The 25,933-nt window shown below is 37.9% G+C and overlaps 1 protein-coding gene across 1 annotated transcript in view; it reads left to right on the top strand.

Annotated features, from left to right (window-relative positions):
• Positions 1-25,933, top strand: part of RNF144A (ring finger protein 144A) — an 86,891-nt gene that overhangs the window by 21,819 nt on the left and 39,139 nt on the right. The window contains exons 2-5 of the mRNA XM_053709715.1: positions 17,165-17,269; positions 18,425-18,485; positions 23,001-23,208; positions 25,367-25,511. Of these exons, the coding sequence (XP_053565690.1) occupies positions 17,165-17,269; positions 18,425-18,485; positions 23,001-23,208; positions 25,367-25,511 (519 nt within the window). The remainder of the gene's footprint in view (positions 1-17,164; positions 17,270-18,424; positions 18,486-23,000; positions 23,209-25,366; positions 25,512-25,933) is intronic.

Raw genomic sequence — 25,933 nt, 5'->3', positions numbered from 1 at the left:
ATTGACCCAGAGGACAGTGTGAGGTTCTGGAATAGTATTTCATGTCCAGTAGTCTCTCCTGACCAGATAGAAGTATTGAATCTCCCCATAACAACTCTGGAAGTTACAAAAGTTTTAGAGGAAGCTAAACTAGGTAAGGCCCCTGGTCCAGATCAATTACCTGCTGAGTTCTACAGATTACTTAAAGATGAGATTGTGCCTATCCTTACCCTGCTGTTTAATGAGTATTATGTAAAAAAAAAAGGCCATGTCCAGATTCTTCTCGGCGTCAATCATCACCCTTATTCTTAAAAAGAATAAAGACCCTTCAGACCCTGGTTCATATAGACCGATTTCTCTACTGAATGTAGATTATAAACTGCTCACAACTATTATTGCTAATAGACTTAAAAACGTACTACAGGAGATTATTCACCCAGATCAGTCAGGCTTTATGATGGGCAGATCTCCAACAAAAAACATTCGTAGAACATATATGATTCTTGAACATCTATGGAATAAACTTCATGAAAACAAAGTAACATGTAAACAAGATTTTGCCATGGTGATGATTGACGCCGAGAAGGCTTTTGATTCTATTATTTGGCAACATCTTCACAATTCTTTGTTTAACTTTGGTTTCTCTGGAAACATAATTCATTTTGTGAAAGCCATTTATAATTTCCCCATCTCCACGATTCTGGTTAACGGTAGCCAAACCGCGTCTTTTAAACTAGAAAAAGGGATATGACAGGGCTGCCCTCTCTCCCCCCTGCTTTTTAACATTGCAATAGAACCTATGGCAATATATCTTCGCAAAGAAATCTCAGGCATAAAATTGGGTCCCCAAATGTGTGTACTTTCTCTATACGCCGACGATCTACTACTCTATTTTAAAAACACTAAAAGAAACATTCCAAAAGCGCTCGAAATTCTAGAACAGTTTAGTCTAATATCTGGCTATAAAGTAAATACTCTTAAATCAGAGATACTATGGGTTCATAAACACAAGGAGAGCTTCCACCAACATAATTTCAGAGAAGTGGAAAGTTTTAGATATTTGGGAATCCAATTACATAGAGATCCTGCGCTATGGTATAAACTTAACTATACAGCTTTCTTTGCTAATATTACACATAGAATACATCGTTGGTCCCTATTCCCACTCTCACTAACTGCCAAAATAATGCTCATTAAATCTATTCTCTTTCCCCAGTTACTATATATAATGAACAATTTGCCGCTATTTATTCTGGATAAAGATATTAAGTTTTTCAATAGCGCGTGTGCGGATCTTATCTGGAACAAAGGTAGACATATGCTCTCTATTAGAAAGCTCTCTCAAGCTAAGGAATTTGGAGGTCTTGCATTCCCGGATATTAAGACTTATAATATAGCCATATTGGCACGATTTGGAGTAGACTGGCTACTCGCTGCTGACTATCTAACAAATATTAAAGCGGAGGAGGAGCTTATTAAGCCATTCTCCCTTATAGCGGCCTTACATTGCCCTCATAGACGACTTCCTGAAAAAATTAAAACATTAGCCAGTATTTCTAATACTGTTAAAGCATGGCAGCAACTCTGTTCACGGTTAATGATTAACTTCCATATATCCAGCTTCCTTCCTATCAGAGGTAATCCAGAGTTTCAGCCAGGATTTCAATACACAATATATGACGGCTAGGCTAGTAAGGGCCTAACCTCGATAGTACAATTATTAGATGAGGGATTTGGGGTACGCACGTTTGAGAATATTGCCACACAGTATAATCTTTTGAACAAATCCTTCTATGCATATTTACAGATCCGCCACTTTATCCAGGAAAAGCTGCAGATGGGGCCTTGGCCAGGGAAATATGATAGGGTTGTAGACTATATTAACTCATATAGTCAGGGGAAGCACTCAATCTCGCTATTGTACAAAATATTGCTCGCAAAACAAGGCCAGCTAATCATGGAACAACGTTCAGCATACTGGGCTAGACATTTTGACGAAATTAATGATGAAATAATTAATAAAAGCATCAAATGGGTGAACGACGCACCCCTTCCCTTCTCCTGGAAGGAATCTCACCTAAAACTTCGCAATAACGCATACATTTCACCCAAAAGACATGCCCGCTGGTCATCAGAACTGCAAGGACAGTGCTATAAATGTAAATCTTCTCTAGCAAATTTATTTCACTGTTTTTGGTACTGTCCAAAAATAAATCAGCTTTGGCGCAAAGTAAACTATTGGTTAAATAAGAATATACAGGAGCCCTTTTCATTTGATTTAAAAAAAATCTTTTTTATGGTACCAGATTCAGTATCCCATAATCTAGGTAATACCATCATCTTAATAGTTAGGAATCTAATACTGAAAAAATGGAAAAATAACAAAACCCCTCCTTTTAGTCTATTTCTCCAAGCGGTCAAAGCACAAATTATGTTTGAGCAATATAATGTCTCCAGCACAAGCGAGAAGCAAATTCAACGATTCTTTAACAAATGGCTGAAAGTAATACAGACTTATCCGCTCCCCACACAATACATACTTACCAAAGCATTTCAGAGATCTGTATATTTTGAAGGCTTAATTTTACGCAATATATTCCCTGTATCCTGGTACTAATAACCCTTTGTATATGATGTGGGGGACAGGGGGAGGGGGACGCCAGAGTAGAGAATTCACATTTCCCCCCCTTTTTTTTTTTTTTTTTTCTTTTCTTCTTCTTTCTCTTTTTTCTTTTTTTTTTTTCTTCTTTTTCTTTGCTTTCTTCTATCTGTTGTGCAAGATTTACTTACGAGAAAAGAATGTCAGCAAGATATTGAGAATATGTAAATATACAGATGTATGTTATATTTGTCAAGATATGTATAATTACTCTCATTTGTTGTTTATATTTTCTTTAAGCATGTATTTTGTTTTTTATGGCTGACTTGAAAATAAATAATTAAAAAAAAAAAAAAAAAAAAAAAGGAAACAATTAAGGGACAAAGTAAAAAAATCAAGGCAAAAAGGATATTAACAGGAGATATGCAGAAAACATAGCAGCAGTTAAGCATAACTGGAGCAGCAGCCAGGCCTAAAAAATCCCCCCTTGCCCTATATTTGTACATCACTGATGTAATACTGAGCAGATTCTGAGAATAAAAAAAACACATTCTTACCTCCTGCTGCAAATATCCGAAGTGCTGCAGTATAGGTTGAACAACTTTTGAAGGCCAGTTCCCGCGCTTAGCGCTATACTCGTCCAGTGACAGTTACCTGGCTCTGTAATAACACTGCAGGGCTCGGTCTGCACTGCAATGGTGTAAAGAGTCTACAACGTCAAGTGGCACACGTTTCCTGTCTTCTCTGAAAAAGCCCAATCTGTAGTATGCACTTTACTGAAAGAAAAATCAAAGTGTAGCATGCACTTTACTGCTCATGGGCTTTAAGAGAGAGGGGTTAAAGAGTAATAGCCAGTGCTAGGCCTCACGCCCTCTCGGTAACACACTGCACGCATGGGTTCAGCACCAAGGCGCTTGTAATTTCTGCCTCCTACTGCAAGCGCCTTCCAATGCCTTTTTCCCATTGGTGTATACTTACCATGGCTTTGCCTTCCTATTGGCTGGCACTTTTACCATACCTCTTAACATTTGGAGGGACACTTTTCTCCCAGTTACCCACGTTCTGCTGCTGCGCCCCCCCCCACGGGTATTACTATACACACACACATTTATGCACACACATTCATCCACACATATTTACATACATACTGTACATACACATCAGTCTGATCCGCCCTTCCCAGTAACCTATATACAGACATATAATAATACAGAGTACCATTCTTCCTCCCTCACACACATAGCCCACTCCCCTTATAGATCCCTCTTGTTTATAGGAGTCTAGAGAGAGAGAGAACTTAATTAATTTGTGCAAATGATTTCTGATTCTGTAGAAAGGTATTTCTCTTGCAAGGTGTATCCAGTCCACGGATTCATCCTTTACTTGTGGGATATTCTCATTCCCTACAGGAAGTGGCAAAGAGAGCACACAGCAGAGCTGTCCATATAGCTCCCCCTCTAGCTCCACCCCCAGTCATTTTCTTTACCGGCTCTAAGCACTAGGGTCTCTCTACGGGAGGGTAAAGTGAATGTGGTGTTAGAATTGTAGTTTTTATTATCTTCAATCAAAAGTTATTTTAAATGGTACCGGTTTGTACTATTTACTCTCTAGCAGAAAAGTGATGAAGATTTCTGCTGAGAGGAAAATGATTTTAGCATGTTGTAACTAAAATCCACTGCTGTTCTCACACAGGACTGAGGAGTACCAGAAAACTTCAGTTGGGGGGAATGGTTTGCAGGGTAATCTGCAATGAGGTATGTTCAGTCATTTATTTCTAGACAAGACTGAGATAATGCTAGAAGAGACTGACAATATCCCCATGAGGGGAGGGTAAGCTATGTTCACAGACTTGGTAAGGAATTGAATGCTTACATAACAGGGCTAATTATGCTGGTTGACACTGATTCAGGGCAATCGATTGTTTATTTAAGAAAAATATCGTTTGTAGACACTTTGAAAGTCCTTTTGGGGTTCTTTCTGGGGTTATTACCCACATGGCTGTTTTTTATTCACTTAAGAGTGATTTACTAGGCCTCACAGCTCCGGAGTAGAGTGGGAGGGGCCTAATTTCGCACCTCAGATGCGCAGTTAGAATTGCAGAGAAGTTCATGCTGCTTCACATGGAGGGTCCTGCTGCTGTTTGAGGGCCTTATAGAAGCTATATTCCCCCAAATCTGATCCCTAAGGGCAGGTAGGGCCACAGCAAGGCTGTGGCAAGGTGCTGTACTATGTTTAACCCGGGTGTTGGCTTTAGGCTGCTCCGGTTTGGGCATTAAGGGGTTAATCGTTTTGAAACTCGTGGTGCAATCTTATTAAGGCTTTAGGTACATACTGTGAAAATTTCAGGAGAATTGCTGCATTTTTCACTGTTTTGTAAAATTGTGTGCTCTTTTTATCTCTTAAAGGCACAGTAACGTTTTTTTAAAATTGTGTTTTTTATTTGATTTCCTCCTCAGACAGATTCAGATACATTGGCTTTTAAATTTAAACTAGAACACCTCCGCGTTTTGCTTAGGGAGGTATTAGCTACTCTGGATGGCTGCGACCCTTTAGTGATCCCAGAGAAATTGTGTAAAATGGACAAGTACCTAGAGGTCCCTGTTTACACGGATATGTTTCCTGTCCCTAAGAGGATTGCGGATATCGTTACTAGGGAGTGGGATAGACCAGGGGTTCCCTTTGCTCCCCCTCCTGTTTTTAAGAAAATGTTACCCATACCTGACTCCATGCGGGACTCGTGGCAGACAGTCCCTAAGGTGGAGGGGGCTGTTTCTACACTTGCTAAACGCACAACCATACCAATTGAAGACAGTTGTGCTTTTAAAGACCCTATGGATAAGAAGTTAGAGGGTTTACTTAAGAAAATTTTTGTTCAACAAGTTTTTCTTCTCCAACCTATTGCCTGCTTTATTCCTGTAACTACTGCAGCTGCTTTCTGGTTTGAGGCGCTGGAAGACTCGCTCCAGACGGAGACCTCATATGAGGAAATTATGGATAGAATTAAGGCTCTAAAGTTAGCTAATTCTTTTATCACTGACGCCGCTTTCCAAATAGCTAAGTTAGCGGCAAAAAATTCAGGTTTCGCCATTTTGGCGCGCAGGGCGCTATGGCTAAAGTCCTGGTCGGCCGATGTGTCGTCTAAATCCAAGCTTTTGAACATTCCTTTCAAAGGAAAGACCCTCTTCAAGCCTGAATTGAAAGAGATTATTTCAGATATCACCGGGGGAAAAGGCCATGCTCTCCCTCAGGACAAGCCCTTTAAGACAAAGAACAAAGCTAATTTTCGTTCCTTTTGCAATTTCAGGAACGGCCCCGCTTCATCCTCTCCAGCTGCAAAGCAAGAGGGTAACGCTTCACAGCCCAAGGCAACCTGGAAACCTTACCAGGGCTGGAATAAGGGTAAACAGGCCAAAAAGCCTGCAGCTGCCACCAAGACAGCATGAAGGGGTAGCCCCCGATCCGGGACCGGATCTAGTAGGGGGCAGACTCTCTCTCTTCGCTCAGGCCTGGGCAAGAGATGTACATGATCCTTGGGCATTAGAGATTGTAGCCCAGGGATACCTTTTAGAATTCAAGAACTCTCCTCCAAGGGGAAGTTTCCACATTTCTCGTCTGTCTACAGATCAGACAAAGAAAGAGGCGGTTTTACGCTGTGTAGAAGATCTACATACAATGGGAGTGATCCACACAGTTCCAATTGCAGAACAAGGACTGGGGTTTTACTCAAACCTGTTTGTGGTTCCCAAAAAAGAAGGAACTTTCAGACCAATCCTGGATCTCAAAATTCTAAACAAATTCCTCAGAGTCCCATCATTCAAGATGGAGACCATTCGGACAATCTTACCAATGATCCAGGAGGGTCAATATATGACTACCGTGGACCTAAAGGATGCATATCTGCATATTCCTATCCACAAAGATCATCACCAGTTTCTCAGGTTCGCCTTTCTGGACAAGCATTATCAGTTTGTGGCTCTTCCTTTCGGGTTGGCCACTGCCCCCAGAATTTTCACAAAGGTGCTAGGGTCCCTCCTGATGGTTCTAAGACCGCAGGGCATAGCAGTGGCGCCTTACCTAGACGACATCTTAATTCAGGCGTCGACTTTCCAAAGAACCAAGTCTCACACGGAGATCGTATTGGCCTTTCTGAGGTCTCACGGGTGGAAGGTGAACATCAAAAAGAGTTCTCTCTCCCCCCTCACAAGAGTTCCATTCCTAGGAACACTGATAGACTCGGTAGAAATGAAAATATTTCTGACGGAGGTCAGAAAGTTAAAACTGTTAACTACTTGCCGAGCTCTTCATTCCATTCCTCGGCCATCTGTAGCTCAGTGCATGGAGACAATCGGACTAATGGTAGCGGCAATGGACATAGTCCCTTTTGCTCGGATACACCTCAGACCACTGCAACTATGCATGCTCAAACAGTGGAATGGGGATTATGCAGATTTGTCTCCTCAAATTCAGTTGGACCAGGAGACCAGAGATTCTCTTCTCTGGTGGTTGTCTCAGGATCACCTGTCTCAGGGAATATGTTTCCGCAGGCCAGAGTGGATCATTGTAACGACCGACGCCAGTCTGTTAGGCTGGGGTGCGGTCTGGGACTCCCTGAAAGCTCAGGGCTTATGGTCTCAGGAAGAAACTCTTCTCCCGATAAACATTCTGGAACTGAAGGCGATATCCAACGCTCTTCAGGCATGGCCTCAACTAGCTGCGGCCAAATTCATCAGATTTCAGTCGGACAACATCACGACTGTAGCTTACGTCAATCATCAGGGGGGAACAAAGAGTTCCCTAGAAATGACGGAAGTAAACAAAATAATCAGGTGGGCGGAGGATCACTCCTGCCATCTCTCAGCAATTCACATCCCAGGAGTAGACAACTGTGAGGCGGATTTTCTAAGTTGTCAGACTTTTCACCCGGGGGAGTGGGAACTCCACCCGGAGGTATTTGCCCAGCTGACTCAGCTTTGGGGCACTCCAGAGTTGGATCTGATGGCGTCCCGTCAGAACACCAAACTTCCTCTCTACGGGTCCAGGTCCCGGGATTCCAAGGCGGTATTGATAGATGCTCTAGCAGCGCCTTGGTCCTTCAATCTGGCTTATGTTTTTCCACCTTTTCCTCTCCTCCCGCATCTGGTTGCCAGAATCAAGCAGGAGAAGGCTTCGGTGATTCTGATAGTGCCTGCGTGGCCACGCAGGACTTGGTATGCAGACCTAGTGGACATGTCATCTGTTCCACCATGGACATTGCCATTGAGGCAGGATCTTCTGATACAGGGTCCGTTCAAGCATCCAAATTTAGTTTCTCTACGTCTGACTGCTTGGAGATTGAACGCTTAATTCTATCAAAGCGTGGGTTCTCTGAGTCAGTTATAGATACTCTGATTCAGGCTAGAAAGCCTGTCACCAGGAAAATCTACCATAAAATATGGCGGAAATATCTTTGTTGGTGTGAATCCAAGGGTTACTCATGGAGTAAGATTAGGATTCCCAGGATATTGTCCTTTCTCCAAGAAGGATTGGAGAAGGGATTGTCAGCTACTTCCTTAAAAGGACAGATATCTGCTTTGTCTATCCTATTACACAAGCGTCTGGCAGAGGTACCAGACGTTCAAGCGTTTGCTCAGGCTTCAGTCAGAATCAAGCCTGTCTATAAACCCGTGGCTCCGCCATGGAGTTTGAATCTAGTTCTTTCAGTTCTTCAAGGGGTTCCGTTTGAACCTTTACATTCCATAGACATTAAGTTGTTATCTTGGAAAGTTTTGTTTTTGATAGCTATCTCTTCTGCTCGAAGAGTTTCAGAATTATCTGCCTTACAGTGTGATTCACCTTACCTGGTGTTCCACGCAGATAAGGTAGTTTTGCGTACCAAGCCTGGTTTTCTTCCTAAAGTTGTTTCTAACAAGAATATTAACCAGGAAATAGTTGTTCCTTCTCTGTCCTAATCCATCTTCGAAGAAGGAACGTCTATTACACAATCTTGATGTAATTTGTGCTTTAAAGTTCTATTTACAAGCAACTAAGGATTTCAGACAAACATCTTACTTGTTTGTTATCTATTCTGGTAAGAGGAGAGGTCAGAAAGCGACTGCTACTTCTCTTTCCTTTTGGCTGAAAAGCATCATCCGTTTGGCCTATGAGACTGCTGGCCAGCAGCATCCTGAAATAATTACTGCTCATTCTACCAGAGCAGTGGCTTCCACACGGGCTTTCAAAAATGAGGCTTCTGTTGAACAGATTTGTAAGGCAGCGACTTGGTCTTCACTGCATACTTTTGCCAAATTTTACAAATTCGATACTTTTGCTTCTTCGGAGGCTATTTTTGGGAGAAAGGTTTTGCAAGCAGTGGTGCCTTCCGTTTAAGGTACCTGTCTTGTTCCCTCCCTTCATCCGTGTCCTAAAGCTTTGGTATTGGTATCCCACAAGTAAAGGATGAATCAGTGGACTGGATACACCTTGCAAGAGAAAACAGAATTTATGCTTACCTGATAAATTACTTTCTCTTGTGGTGTATCCAGTCCACGGCCCGCCCTGGCATTTAAGTCAGGTAAAAATTTTTTTGTTTAAACTACAGTCACCACTGCACCCTATGGTTTCTCCTTTTTCTTCCTAACCTTTGGTTGAATGACTGGGGGGTGGAGCTATAGGGGGAGCTATATGGACAGCTCTGCTGTGTGCTCTCTTTGCCACTTCCTGTAGGGAATGAGAATATCCCACAAGTAAAGGATGAATCCGTGGACTGGATACACCGCAAGAGAAAGTAATTTATCAGGTAAGCATAAATTCTGTTTTTTAGTTATCATTAAATTGTGTATATATAATGATAATGCTTTTTGATTTGTATATAGAAAACCTAAAACAGAAAATACTTTACTGCATTTATGTGAGGAGCAACATCTGGGCTTTGGTAAAGAAGTTGAAATGATATATATATATATATATATATATATATATATATATATATATATATATATATATATATATATATATATATAGGTATATACAATATGTATTCAAAAAATAATTGCAATATCCTTCAAGAAATCCACATACATCAATTATACATATCTACACTTTTATACATATATGTAGTGGAAGAGTACCTTATATACGGCTAGATTACGAGTTTTGCGTTATGAGGGGTGCGGTACTAACTTGCACGTTATTCTCACCGCTCACTTTCCTACAGCGCTGGTATTACAGGTTTTCATAAACCCGGCGTTAAAAGGCAAGTAGTGAGCGTAGAGCAAAATTGTGCTCCATACCGCACTCCAATACCAGCACTGCTTAAGTCAGCGGTGAGCTGGTTGTATGTGCTCTTGCACGATTTCCCCATAGACATCAATGGGGAGAGCCAGCTGATAAAAAGTCTAACACCTGCCAAAAAGCAGTGTAAAGCTCAGTAATGCAGCCCCATTGATTCCTATGGGGAAACACATTTTATGTTTACACCTAACACCCTAACATGAACCCTGAGTCTAAACACCCCTAATCTTACACTTATTAACCCCTAATCTGCTGCTCCGTACATTGCCACCACCTACATTATACTTTTTAACCACTAATCTGCCGCCCCAACGTCGCCGCCACTATAATAAACATATTAACCCCTAATCTGCCGTCCCTAACATCTCCGCCACCTACCTACATTTATTAACCCATAATCTGCCGCCCCCAACGTTGCCACCACTATCTTAAATTTATTAACACTTAAACCTAAGTCTAACCCTAACACCCCTAACTTAAATTAATTAAAATAAATCTAAATATAACTTACTATTAGTAACTAAATAATTTCTATTTAACACTAAATACTTACCTGTAAAATAAACCCTAAGCTAGCTACAATATAACTAATAGATACTTTGTATCTAGCTTAGGGTTTATTTTTATTTTACAGGCAAGTTTGTATTTATTTTAACTAGGTAGAATAGTTACTAAATAGTTATTAACTGTTTAATAACTACCTAGCTAAAATAAATACAAATTGACCTGTAAAATAAAACATAACCCGTCTTACTCTAAAACACCTAATTTAACCCTACAATGAAATAAATTCTCTAAATTAAATACAATTAACTAAATTCAAAACAATTAGCTAAATTACAAAAAAAAAACCCACTAAATTACAGAAAATAAAAAAACAAATTACAAGATCTTTAAACTAATTACACCTAATCTAATAGCCCTATCAAAATAAAAAAAGCCCACCCAAAATAATAAAAACCCCTAGCCTAAACTAAACTACCAATAGCCCTTAAAAGAGCCTTTTGCTGGGCATTGCCCCAAATAAATCTGCTCTTTTACTTGTAAAAAAAATTACAAACAACCCCCCCAACAGTAAAACCCACCACCCACACAACCAACCCCCCAAATAAAACCCTAACTAAAAAAAACTAAGCTCCCCGTTGCCCTGAAAAGGGCATTTGGATGGGCATTGCCCTTAAAAGGGCATTTAGCACTATTGCGGCACAAAGCCCTAACCTAAAAATAAAACCCACCAGCCAATCAGCCAATCGGAATTAAGGTTGAAAAAATCCTATTGGCTGATGCAATCAGCCAGTAGGATTGAACTTCAATGCTATTGGCTGATCCAATCAGCCAATAGGATTGAGCTGGCATTCTTTTGGCAGTTCCAATCAGCCAATATAATGCAAGCTCAATCCTATTGATTGATTGATTGGATCAGCCAATAGGATTGAAGTTCAATCCTATTGGCTGATTGCATCAGCCAATAGGATTTTTTCAACCTTAATTCCGATTGGCTGCTAGAATTCTTGGATGACGTCACTTAAAGGTACCTTCATTCGTCGGGTAGTCGTCGTTGGAAGAGGATGCTCCACGCCGGATGTCTTGAAGATGGAGCCGCTCCACGTCGGAAAGATGAAGATAGAAGATGCCGTCTGGGTGAAGACTTCTGCCTGTCTGGAGGACCACTTCTGCCCGTCTGGAGGACCACTTCTGCCAGCTTCGTTGAGGACATCTTGCCGCTTGGATGAAGACTTCTCCTGGTAGGTGGATCTTCGGGGGTTAGTGTTAGGATTTTTAAGGGTGTATTGGGTGGGTTTTATTTTTAGGTTAGGGCTTTAGGCCGCAATAGAGCTAAATGCCCTTTTAAGGGCAATGCCCATCCAAATGCCCTTTTCAGGGCAATGGGGAGCTTAGGTTTTTTTAGTTAGGATTTTATTTGGTGGGTTGGTTGTGTGGGTGGTGGGTTTTACTGTTGGAGGGGTTGTTTGTATTTTTTTTTATAGGTAACAGAGCTGATTTCTTTGGGGCAATGCCGCGCAAAAGGCCCTTTTAAGGGCTATTGGTAGTTTAGTTTAGTTTAGGCTAGGGTTTTTTTTTTATTTTGGGTGGGCTTTTTTATTTTGATAGGGCTATTAGATTAGGTGTAATTAGTTTAAAGATCTTGTAATTTGTTTTTTTATTTTCTGTAATTTAGTGGGGGTTTTTTGTAATTTAGCTAATTGTTTTGAATTTAGTTAATTGTATTTAATTTAGAGAATTTATTTCATTGTAGGGTTAGATTAGGTGTTTTAGAGTAAGACGGGTTATGTTTTATTTTACAGGTCAATTTGTATTTATTTTAGCTAGGTAGTTATTAAACAGTTAATAACTATTTAGTAACTATTCTACCTAGTTAAAATAAATACAAACTTACCTGTAAAATAAAAATAAACCCTAAGCTAGATACAAAGTAACTATTAGTTATATTGTAGCTAGCTTAGGGTTTATTTTACAGGTAAGTTCCGGATCCTGTCATACTTAAGTGCGCGCAAGAGGGTGGGCACCATATTTTCATGAATGACTCAGAAAATGTATAGTAAGGAGGGAGAGGAAGGGGGAATAAATGTTGGGTAAGGGATCTGGGAGGGGGTAGGGTATTGAGGGGGGCAGCTACACTACTGAAAAAGTTTTTTATTCTATAAAAAAAAAAACAGCTGCCAGTACCCAAGATGGCGGCAAATAGGTAGAGGGGGGAGGGTTAGAGAGCTGTATGGGGGGGATGAGGGAGGGTGGGGGCTAAGGGGGATCCAACACTGCAGAATCAATATAAAAAAAAGCCTTTTATTTTAGTACTGGCAGACTTTCTGCATACCAATGCACATGCTCAAATCCATAATGAGCAATAATAACAGTAAACATTGAATAACGAGATCCACAGTTTACTTGTAGATGTGTGAGGTGAATAACCAGTTTCACTGTTAATCTTACACATAGAATGCTATATTACCCAAATACTTTAATCCGCTTGCTTGCCTGAAATCCAAATAAAATCAGTTATGAATGGACGAAACTCCGTTTCAATGTTTAGTTACATCACTTATTCGATTGGTCAGAGCTAGTACGCATGCGCATCTCTAATTGTGAACTCGCTCTAAGAATGAAACTGTTGTCGGATTTTAACGTATATTGCGCAACTACACGCAATGCGCATTAAGAAATCGCATTGACTAAAGCGAGCCAGTTGAACGGATATCTGATTGGAGAATAGAAAACCGACAGAAAAAAAACCCTATTACCTTAGGTTAGGTTGTATTAGGTTGTATTAGGTTGTATTAGAAGATTGACAGACAGCGGGATTTGACTCTTAGAATAAAATAGTTGACGGTAAGGTAGAGACAAATAGAAAGCGCTAGTATATTGATTTGAAAGAATAATGGCTGATCGAAAATAGTTTAGAAAGTGAGTTTACCATACCTTTAACTATTTTTTATATTTGATCGCATTTGGTGGTGAAATGGTGGCATGAAATATACCAAAATGGGCCTAGATCAATACTTTGGGTTTTTTACTACACTACACTAAAGCTAAAATTAACCCTACAAGCTATCCAATTAACCTTCACTGCTGGGCATAAAACGTGTGGTGCACAGCTACATTTAGCGGCCTTCTAATTACCAAAAAGTAATGCCAAATCCATATATGTCTGCTATTTCTAAACAAAGGGGATCCCAGAGTAGCATTTACAACCGTTTGTGCCATAATTACACAAGCTGAAATTATAAATGATTTCAGTGAGAAACCTAAAGTTTGTGAAAAAGTTAGTTAAAAAAGTAAACATTTTTTTTTTTTATTTGATCGCATTTGGTATTTAAATGGTGGCATGAAATATACCAAAATGGGCCTAGATCAATACTTTGGGTTGTCTACTAAAACAAATATAGACATGTGAAGGGTTATTCAAGCAAAGAACATGTAAACATTGCATATTTCTAAACTCAGGACAAAAGTTAGAAAAAGTGTGTTTTTTTCCATTTTTTTCATCATATTTTATATATTTTTTTATAGTAAATTATATGAAATGATAAAAATAATGGTATCTTGGAAAGTCCAATTAATGGCGAGAAAAATGGCATATAATATGTGTGGGTACAGTAAATGAATAAGAGGAAAATTACAGCTAAACACAAACACTGCAAAAATGTAAAAATAGCCCTGGTCCTTAAGGGTAAGAAAATTGATAAATGGTCTGGTCACTAAGGGGTTAATATACCAATTTCCCTCAAAGAAAGAAGGAGAAAAGTAATAAATATTTAAAGGAATCTACTCACACACTTGTAATTACAGGGAATTGTACAAATAAAATATAACTTTTACTAAAAATAAGTTACAAGCTCTTTTAACTTATGTTTAGTAAAAGTTAAGTTTAATTTGTACAATTCCCTGTAATTACCAGTGTGTAAGTAGATAATCAGAAATGACACATAATAGAGTCCTTTTAAATAGCTTTACTTTTTTTCCTTCTCTCTTTGATAATAGTGTGTGTATTAATATATACTACATGTCTATTAGTGCTCTCATATATGTTACCAAAGAACAGTATTAGAAATAATTAAAATAAATCTAAGTTAAAACATACATTGCAGAATCTGGCATATTAGAGCTGAGATGGTAATCACTAGTTCCCATCCGGTTAAAGGACCTGTGATGTCACAGCAGGCAGTGACTGCTGCAATCAAATTATGCAGATATTTTTTAGAAAGAAAAAAATTGTATTCTGTTGATCAGCTCTGCCTAAATGCCTTCTGCCCTCTGAGATATTTAATTTGATCACTGCTTGTTATCACGGAAGAAGCAAGGGTTATTTAGCTGAGTGGGAACTAGCTGCTAATCTTGCAATATGGTAGCAGCAGCTAGATCCCAGAAAGAAAGCTACATTTTTTTTTTTTTTAATGTGCCGAGACCTCTAAATTCGGACCTCTTGCACACAACCCTATACTATTGGGAGCATGGCAGCCAAATTTGTTTAATTCAGGGGGGGCACTTGGAGGGGCAAGGAATAATCCTTGCCCCCCCCTGTAGTGACGCCTATGTATGGGGCCATGACCTCTATTCTGCCTCAATTGCATTTTTCTTCTTTTAAATTCTGATTCATTAAAATGTTATTTATTTGTATACAGAGTTCCCAGCCATCTCCTATATTTTGGGGTTGTCATGGTATGGCAGTTTTTATTTCATGAGAAAAAGCCTTATTTAAAAAAAAAAATGGAAGGATTGACCAGACTCTGCCCACAAACTGACCTTACTCTTCCCCACTTTCCATGGCCACACCCACGTTACATATATCGGCGCTGCCCTCGAGTCTTCCAAACAAATCAAAGACCTCCCAGTCCTAGAAAGCAACAAAGAAGTGCTGTGAATGTTTGAATTGATAGCAATGATCATGTGTGCAAAATCTGGAAAGAGAGCTGTTTTGAGTTTAGCTGCAATTTTCTTAAAACCTTTAGGAGAACCCTGTGTTTTTAAGAATTGCCTGGTATTTTGGCGCTGGATTGACCGTTTTAGGCGGGATCAGACTGATTTACTACAGGAAAGTTCTACTCTTTGAAAAGCATTATTGGGCTAAAAAGAAGCTGAGCCCAGGTCGTAAATCGCAATAGAACAAGCTAGCAATGGTATTGAGCCGGTTGTTCGTTCCCGTGAGCGCTCTTCTCTCTATGTGTATTTAGTCTCCCAATGGGAAAAAGGGGCAATCAGATGTGTACTCCTTGCTCAGTGTGCTTAGAGAAATATGGCTACACCTCACTGAAGAGGCACAATGAAGGCCGAAATGATCGACTGGGGTTGCTGTGTTCCTTGTTCAGAGAAGAATTGCCTGGTATTTTGGTGCTGGACTGTCCATAATAGGCGGGATCAGACTGATATACTACAGGAAAGTTCTACTTTGTTAAGAGCATTACTGGGTGAAAAAGAAGCTGCACCCAGGTGGTAAATCACATTAGAACAGGTTAACAATGGTATTGAGCCAGTTGTTCATTCCTGTGAGTGCTCTTCTATCTATGTGTTCTTATTAATAAGTTTAAATGGACAATCTACCCCAGAATTGTTATTGTTTGAAAAGATAGATTATCTCTTTTTTGCCCATTCCCCAGTTTTGCATAACCAACACAGTTATTTTAATATACTTTTTACCTTTGTGATTACCTTGTATCTAAGTCTCTGCAGACTGCCCCCTTTTTTAGTTCTTTTGACTGACTTGCATTTTAGCCAATCAGTGATGATTCATAAATAACTCTAGGAGCACAATGTTATCTATGTGGCACACATGAACTAGCAGTGTCTACCTGTGAAACACTGTCAAAAGAGAAGAGGTGTCCTTCAACGGCTTATAAATCAGTTTGAGCTTACCTAGGTTTAGCTTTCAACAAAGAATACCAAGAGAACATAGAACATTTGATAATAAAAGTAAATTGGAAAGTTGTTCAAATTTACATGTCCTATCTGAATTATGAACGTTTAATTTTGACTAGACTGTCCCTTTAAATTTCAGTGCCAGAAGTTACTGTAAAATAAAAATGTTATTTGATTTTATGTTTTTTTAATCTATTTATTTCATTTTCATTTTACTTTAAATCTATTTCAAATTACCTATAATCCAGGTAATTCATAGACCACTTGGAACTCAGAAAGTAAATAATGTGATCCTGACAAAAGTAGGTTATTAAAAAAAAAAAAAAAAAAAAAAAAAAAAACCAATAACGTTTATTGAGCAGTCTGTAACAGTTTTTTTTATTGTGGCCTAATAAAAATGATAGCTATAAGCGTTGATTGCTTTTAAGCAGTAAGTGCTGAAAAAGGAGTTTAATGGCATAACTGAGATAGCTTTTAGAGTTGGAAAATGGTTTATTGGACTACAGTAACAAGAATTAGTACATTTAAGAGATATTAATATCAGTTTTATATATACATATCAGTAAAATGATGCACTGCACTGCAAATTATTTGCACCAAAATAATGTTATATACACATTTGAAATTGATTATTCTACCAGTGGCACACCCCTTGATAAAGCCTACAGAATATATTTAATTTCTCTCAATTGCTGTGGTTAGTTAGGACAGATAAAAAATAGCTACTGCCCTGATATTATTTATCTTTGGGTAGCATGTTGCAGGGTCTCTAAAAGAACTATAGAAAAATTGCAGTATTCAATGGCAACCTCCATAAGGTAAAGGACATGAAAAGGTTGTTAACTTATATTTGGTATATATGTTTTAATGTCTAGTTTATGTAATATACATTTTTTTCAACATCTTAAATTTATAGAATGTAATGTGTTTCTTTTTTCTTAACAGTGTTTAAAACAGTACGTTGAGCTTCTGATTAAAGAAGGTTTAGAAACTGCAATTAGCTGCCCTGATGCTGGTTGTCCAAAACGTGGTCACATACAAGAAAATGAGGTAAAGAACTAAAGTCAATGAGAATGTCCTTCACTATTAAAAAACTGAATTTAGATTGGGGGAAGCAATAACGTGATTTGAAGGCAAAGAACATATATATTTAAAATACATATGCATTACTGTCTGAGTTATCTGAAGTTTAGTATTCTTACAACTTGCTATTAGCATGAGCATACATTTACAGTGTTTGGCTCTTGATTCTGTAGTTTTCGTTATTTATTTAGGAAGGAGCGTCACAATACACTTATTGCCACTTTACAGGCTATGATTGGCTGGATCTTATAAAACCCTACTGGTCTGATCTGTTGACTGACTTTTGTAAAATTAAATATATATTTTTAGATTTCCGTACAGTAAATCATTTGCAGTACCTCATGCTGCTTTGAATTCATGAATAAACAAATGAATGAACAGTTCAGATTTCACTGTCATTTTAACGCCTTCAGTATCTGGAATTTTAGAGAAAAACTTGCTCAATTTAGAGAATTTTTAACATTTTTGCTATAACTCCATGTAAACAGAAAAAGAGCCTTGTTTTATTTATTTTTATTTACCTATAAAATTATATATTTTTTTTAAGTAGACAATCCAAGGTATTGTTCTAGGCCCATTTTGGTATATTTCATGCCATCAACAAAGGATACTAAAATAATTAATTTAATTTCATAATAGAAGTAAACTGTAGTTTTTGTTTAAAGCTGTTTGCTCTTTCTGATACATGAAATACAATTTCTTTTGTATGATGATAAGAGTCCATAGGAATTCCATAACATATGGGATAAACTTCATGCCACTAGGAGGAGGCCAACAGCCCACAAAAGAGCTTTAATCTGGTCCCACATCACCTCTCGCCTCAGTTTTTTTTTTCAGCCTCCCAGAAGGTTCAGAATGTCTCTGTGGCTCCCAAGCAGTACTTTAACTAGGTGTTTATCTAGTTTGTGATAGTTAATACGTAGCATTGCAGGGTCACTAGTGATAAAATTACACTAATGAATTAGAGCATGTAATTTTACTACAATGACATTTTAACTGTTAGTGAATTCCAACTGCATAAGCATTTAATACAATTGTTATGTTGTAGAGAATATTTACAGCTTTTTGTATTGAATACTTCTGCATTATATAACATCTGATTGGTGGATTTTATCTTATTAGATTGAATGTATGGTGGCAGAGGAAATTATGCAAAGGTATAAGAAGCTGCAATTTGAGAGAGGTATGTAACTCATATTTCCCTTTAAAACAATGTCTGTATAATCAGTTTCAGCACCAAATTTGTGTGTATGTGGTGTGTGTGTGTGTGTGTATATATATATATATATATATATATATATATATATATATATATATATATATATATATATATATATATATATATAAATAAATGGCAGATGCATGCAAGTTTGCAATTTTGTTTGCAGTTTTATGGATTTATCAAAAACTGACCTTTCTAAATTACAAAATGGATCTAATTTAGGAGGACATTTTAGAAGATTTAGTTACATTTGTTTGTTTTGCTTTTGAAGCAAGAAGGTGCATCATTATGTATAACTGTATACTAGATACTGATTGCTCAATGGCCAGTAAGCAGAACTTTTACAGCTCCATTGGTGGACAGTTACACACCTTACAAGTATAAAATGAAAAACATGTTCTGTATTTTTAAATATACATATATATATATATATATATATATATATATATATATATTACTCAAAAAGAGAGGCACTCTCCGTTATTAAAGGATAAACAATTTTACTTCAGTTAACGTTTTCGGGGTTACCCCGTCCTCAGACTTACATAAAACACCAAGCAAACAAACTTTATTGTATTATGTGAACCAATTGTTCCCCAGACTGAGTAGTGTCCCCTCCGCACAACTGCGCATGCACGGACGTCCGTACGGCAGTTAAGGAGGATCAAAACACCAAATGCAAAAACTGAATGTAAAAATTAAAAGACACGGCAACTTGACAGACTATGTCCTGTCAGAAAACCCCCAAACATAACCAGTGAGGGATCTGTGGCATTAGCGTCAGCTGTTTCCAACTCACCCCAAGTGTCATGTTATCTAACTGTGTCTCAAAGAAGTATACTGCAGGGCTAAAAAGCAAAACGTCAGCTAATACAGCTCAGCCCCTATGTCATCCAAATCCATATATGCGCTCAAGGGACCCCTTAGCACAGTTAAAGATCCAAGCTCACATTTTCTAACAAATGCATCATACTATACCGATGGACACACCCCTATTATTGCATAATATAATGTAGCGCTACACTTCAAATAAACCACCGTCATACAATCCTCAACTGCGTGACCTGAAGTTTAACTATATACAGTCACCTGCTTCCATGATGCTATCTCACCAGACAGAGCCGCCAGATCATCAGCACTACATGTTCAAACCCATACCAGATTACATGCGAAGGGGGCAGAATAAATAAAACCTGCATCTACACTCAATATTGTTCTATAAATAGGCTGACCATATTGCCGCTTTAAGAAGGAACACATATGAAAAATACATATGTCAGGGTTTTTATACAAAACATTTCTTTAAACATATGTATTTTTTATATGTGTCCCTTTTTAAAGCAGCAATATGGTCAGCCTATCTATAAATCAGTTACCAATTAGACAATCCATAGACCCTTAAAGTATATGCGTGTAAGGGGCATTCACCTGGTGCAACATTGAGTATAGAAAACACTAATACCAAATATCCATAATAACTGCCTGTTACGTCAAAACATCTGAGCCCATTTACATAGAATGCCATATGGGAAAGGGGAAAGCAGTTGTACGCTAAGCAGATCTGTTAATTCATTGGGAAGATCATATCAGAACACTATTCACCATCACAGTGGGCATACAAATCAGAGGTATTGACAAACTGCAGGTCACTTACATAGGTATACTCTGTCCTAGGCAGTGTCAGTGGAATATTACATTTCTATCACCCCCTCTAACGAAATGTAGGAGCCCAAACATAATATGTTGTATATACTGTCTCTTCCCACTCTGACAACAGATGTGTAATAATCAATGAAAAACAAGCAAAAAAAGGGTCAAGACCCTATGCACCGTCGGGTAACTTATAAAAAACACTGCAAGTCAAGGTGCACATTGAGTCCCTTTGGGACCAATGTCTCCAGTAGAAAAATCCACCAGCTCCCTCTCTGTAATAGTAGCCTGCCCCTGTCACCCCCCCCCCCCTGAGTAGTGGAGGGACATGGTCAATGATGATAAACCTAAGGTCAGTCACGGTGTGTTTTCCCTGGACAAAGTGCTTGACGACAGGCTGATCAGGCTTGCCACTGTTGATTGCTGCTCTGGTGGCTGACCTATGGTTAGCCATCCTTGTTCTTACGTCATCTTGGGTCTTACCCACATAAAATTTCCCACAGGGGCAGTGGAGCATATAGATCACATACTTGGTCGTACACGTAACCCTATGTCTTATTTCAAACTTTTTATTTGACCACGGGTGGCAAGTGGGATGACCCAGAGTAAATTTTTTACACACCCGTGGTCAAATAAAAAGTTTGAAATGCACAAAATCTTCTTTCTAAAAAAATAATAAAAAAAATGCCAAACCAAAATACGAGATTTTTAATAAAAGGACACGACTTAAAATACATATAGTATTGCGCAATAAAATATGCATGTATAATATACTAACATCCCCACAGCTCCTATAGGTTTAATAGTAAAGTGGGTTGTCACTTGTATTAAATAAGCAGTAACTGGATAGGTACAATAAGGTCGCAAGGGCTAGCCTCCAGTGCTGCACTCTACATGTGCGTGTTATCAGCATGTTGTATCTCCTCTGGATTTTAAGTTTGATGGACAATAAAAGTTATGTTTTATTTACCAACCGATTCATCTCTTCTTCCTTTGAGTTTTTTTTTTTAAATCAATAATGAAGATCACAGACATAATGAAAATATAGGCATTTTGTGGGAGTTTCATAGGCGTTTCATGAGAGTAACTTGTATTTTACTGGGGAACATCGCTGTGAGTTTCTAATTTTAAAAGCACCGTCCTCCATCTTGGATGCACATTTTCAGTCATATCAGTCTCTCCAGCTGTTCAGTGGTGAGACTTTCTATTGTAAGAAATCTACTGAATGTACAGTGAAGCTTAATTTATATATATAATATTTGAAGTGTTACTACATAGAAAGCATTTTTGTTTAAGCAAACGCACAATCTATGTTGTATAAACATACTTTAAATACAAACTCCCCTCCGCCAAGAGCGGAGATAACTGGCAGTGTTGGCGGACTTTTGCTGAAACTGCGAACCCTATTATTTCCTTTGGGAGACACATCACCACTCATTGGAACAGAGTGGGTCAGCCCACTTTCATTGAATAAATCACTGGACCCACAGATTGCGAGACTGGCAAGGCCAAAAAGGCAATTTCTTATGGGTTTGACGCTCTTTTGATCATCAGGGCCTTAGTCCTACTAAGTTTTTTTTTTGTTGTTTGTGCGTCATGCCAATAACCTAACAAAAATCAGTAATTTGTTACAAAAAAAGTTCTTATTAGGTTATTACAGTATGCACGTGTCTTGGTGCAAAATGTATTTTCTTATTTAATTCTAAATACAAATGTGACCATAATCTAATTTTATTTAAAAATATTATCTATAATATAGGTAGGAATATAATGGAATGAGGCCCCTGGCCAATACTGTCATTAGTGATGGGTCCTCTATTTAAAAAAAGATTGGGTTCCCCTTACCTGCTTACATTATAGCTGAAATGGAGAGTTAAAAATACAAACTGTAAAGTATAGTTTTATTTTTGAATCTTTCACTGAGGAGTATGAAGAACTACAGTAGAGGTGTGGGACCGGTCTATACTTGCTTTGGAAAGGGCAGGTAAAATAAGTATATGGGATAGTTGGAAGCTCCGACCATGCACACACGTATGCATGTACAGCGGGGCAAAAAAGTATTTAGTCAGCCACCAATTGTGCAAGTTCTCCCACTTAAGAAGATGAGAGAGGCCTGTAGTTTTCATCATAGGTATACCTCAACTATGAGAGACAAAATGTCTGATTTGGAAAGAATTTATTTGCAAATTATGGTGGAAAATATCTATCAATATCTATCAAAAGTTCATCTCAATACTTTGTTATATATCCTCTATATATCTCCTCTAGAGCAGTGATGTTTTGGGGCTGTCGCTGGGCAACACGGACTTTCAACTCCCTCCAAAGGTTTTCTATGGTGTTGAGATCTGGAGACTGGCTAGGCCACTCCAGGACCTTGAAATGCTTCTTATGAAGCCACTCCTTTCCCGGGCAGTGTGTTTGGGATCATTGTCATGCTGAAAGACCCAGCCAAGTTTCATCTTCAATGCCCTTGCTGATGGAAGGAGGTTTGCACTCAAAATCTCACGATACATGCCCCATTCATTCTTTCATGTACATGGATCAGTCGTCCTGTTCCCTTTGCAGAGAAACAGCCCCAAAGCATGATGTTACCACCCCCATGCTTCACAGTAGGTATGGTGTTCTTTGGTTGCAACTCAGTATTCTCTCTCCTCCAAACACAACGAGTTGTGTTTCTACCCCCACTGTATGCACGTCAACTCTTCAAAGTACCTTATTGTCCAGAGGATGTTGTATTTTTCATCTTCACATAGAGCCATTATACAGATTTCATAAACCTGAACTGACCTTTTTGACTTTTCATTATCTTTCTTTTCTTTTCTTTAGAAGTCCTTTTAGATCCCTGTAGAACTTGGTGCCCTTCATCATCTTGCCAGGCTGTGTGTAAACTTCAAGAACAAGGGCCACAGAATGCACAGCATGTACAGTGCTCATCATGTGACACTGAATTCTGTTCTGCATGCAAGGCCAACTGGCACCCAGGGCAAGGGTGTCAAGAAAACATACCAATAACATTTCTGCCTGGAGAGTCAAGGTATACTGTGCATTTTATTTAATTATTTTAATATTTAAAGAGAATCAAACCCAAATGAAGAAAATCTGATAATATAAGTAAATTGGAAAGTTGTTAAAAATTGTATGCTTCATCTGAATCAAGAAAGAACATTTTTGGGTTTTATGTCCCTTTAAGCTCATGGATTTTCATGACTTCTGGTACAGTGGACAGTAGACATGTGCATTTGTATCCTTCGTTAGGATCTCATTAGGGAAGTATGCACAATTTAGCTTGTTTCTGAGCAGGATTGATTCTTATGCAAGATCACTATGTTAAGATCTGTATTTGCACAGATCTGAACATGGTGATCTAGCAGAAGAATCAATCCAGCTTTGAAAAGAGCCGAATAGTTCCCCAATGAGATCCTAATGAAGGATCAAAATGCACATGTCTAGTGGGCAACATCATATTTTATGTAATCTACATTAGAACAAACCATCATGATTTGTTAATCTCTGATTTACAAATGCACTTTTCAGTTTTAATAAAAGATAGACCAAGCAAATATATTGTTTCTATATCTGTGTTTTTATAATTAAAAGCCCTAGTATTAAGTGAATGAGTACTTGTTGTGTTATATAAACATACACAAATACAAGTATAAATGATAGATTAGTTGTATGCATGTAAACACTATTAAAACAATAGTTATTTGTGCATAAAAAGTACTCTAGGTAGAAGTTGGTTTTGTTCGATGATATCACTGTCAGTCGTGCATATTCTAACAGTCAAATGAATGTATCCATGGAAACAAGCATCACATTTAAACTATAATAATGTTTCCTGTATTTCTAAAATAATAGTTATAAATATATCTGCACCTAATATGCTATTTAACAAGTAACAATTTGACAGCATATATAAGAGTAAAACATCACGGCCACAAATGTGTAAATGCTGTTGTAATGTTGCATGCTAAAACATAAACTAGCAATGTATTTATTTTTGTTCTGCCCTAGGCCTTGGGTAATCTGTTGCCCCCAGCTTCCAACAATTTAGCTTATATTTGCCTCCTATATTTCTCACAACTGGAGATCAGGAGTATTTGGATGGGTCATGGGTCCTCTAAACAAGAAGAGATAATACATTTGTTAGAATAGAAATCTAAGGGAAGTGGGAAACATCATGTCATAGAAATACTCAAAATATGCTGCCTCTCACATTCTGCTGCCATAGGTCAAAACACCTGCTGCAAATTCTTATGTTTATTTTTATATTAAAAAATAAAGGTTATACTTTTTAAAACAACATATCTGTAAAAAGCTGACTACAAAATATTACATGATTTCTGTATAAAAAATGAAGATAAATTACCTAAAAATGTCTTCAGCTAAGCAGGCTGTTTTTTTTATTGGCATCTGCATGGCGAAACAGCAGCCAATGAACATCATCAATACTTTGTTTACTCTGCTTTACTGTTATCCTGACCATAATATTGCAAGATTTCATAGTAAACTTATTAAACTGAGAAGAGAAAGCGACTTTGTCTGTCCATGACAGATGCATGCTGCCTTGCAAATCCCGGGACAAGCATCCTGTTCGGATGCTTAAAGGGACACTGAACCCAAAATTTTTCTTTTGTGATTCAGATAGAGCATGCAATTTTAAGCGACTTTCTAATTTACTCCTATTATCAATTTTTCTTTGTTCTCTTGCTATCTTTATTTGAAAAAGAAGGCATCTAAGCTTTTTTTTTGGTTCAGAACTCTGGATAGCACTTTTTTTATTGGTGGATGAATTTATCCACCAATCAGCAAGGACAACCCAGGTTGTTCACCAAAAATGGGCCAGCATCTAAACTTACATTCTTGCATTTCAAATAAAGATACCAAGAGAATGAAGCAAATTTGATAATAGGAATAAATTAGAAGGTTGCTTAAAATTTCATGCTCTATCTGAATCATGAAAGAAAAAATTTGGGTTCAGTGTCCCTTAAAAGTTACATTAGATTAGATTTTAACTTTCTGAGCCTGCACTGAAGGCGCTCCATATCTGCATACACAGCTTGATAAATGGAACCCTTTGTCTTCAATAGTCTACTAACTGGCAGCTTGACTTTGTTAAGCTTTAATCGCTCTTAAAATGCTTTGTTAAAAGTGCCTCTGTTTGATTTAATATTCTAACAATGTATTTTCAGCTCTGTTTTTAAAGCTGTTGATGATGTACCAATAAAACGCTGTCCTAAATGTAAAGTCTACATTGAACGAGATGAAGGTTGTGCACAGATGATGTGTAAAAACTGCAAGCACGCCTTTTGTTGGTACTGCTTGGAGTCCCTTGATGTAAGTATTTTCTTAGACTTGTTTTTAACTCGTCATAATATCAGTTAGTAATGTTAATATATTCTGAAATAGTAAATCTTTTGGAGGCATAATAAAGTATATGATTCAACAAATATCTTTGAGTATGACCAGTTATTTGTTTTTGTTTTTTTTTGGTTATAGCCATTGATTTTCATTCATTGCGTTTTTAACTGGAAAAAAATGTTAGGCTTAAAAGAAAAAGAAATTCTAAAGTGTACGTCATGCTAGTTAAAGGGACATTGAACCCACATTTTTTTTCTTTCATGATTCAGATAGAGCATGCAATTTTAAGCAACTGTCTAATTTACTCCTATTATCAAATTTTCTTCATTCTCTTGGTATCTTTATTTAAATTGCAAGAACGTAAGTTTAGATGCTGGCCCATTTTTGGTGAACAACCT

Source organism: Bombina bombina, chromosome 4 (assembly GCF_027579735.1).
Source record: "Bombina bombina isolate aBomBom1 chromosome 4, aBomBom1.pri, whole genome shotgun sequence".
NCBI classification, from domain to species: Eukaryota; Metazoa; Chordata; class Amphibia; order Anura; family Bombinatoridae; genus Bombina; species Bombina bombina.
This window is presented reverse-complemented; position numbering and strand designations above follow the sequence as displayed.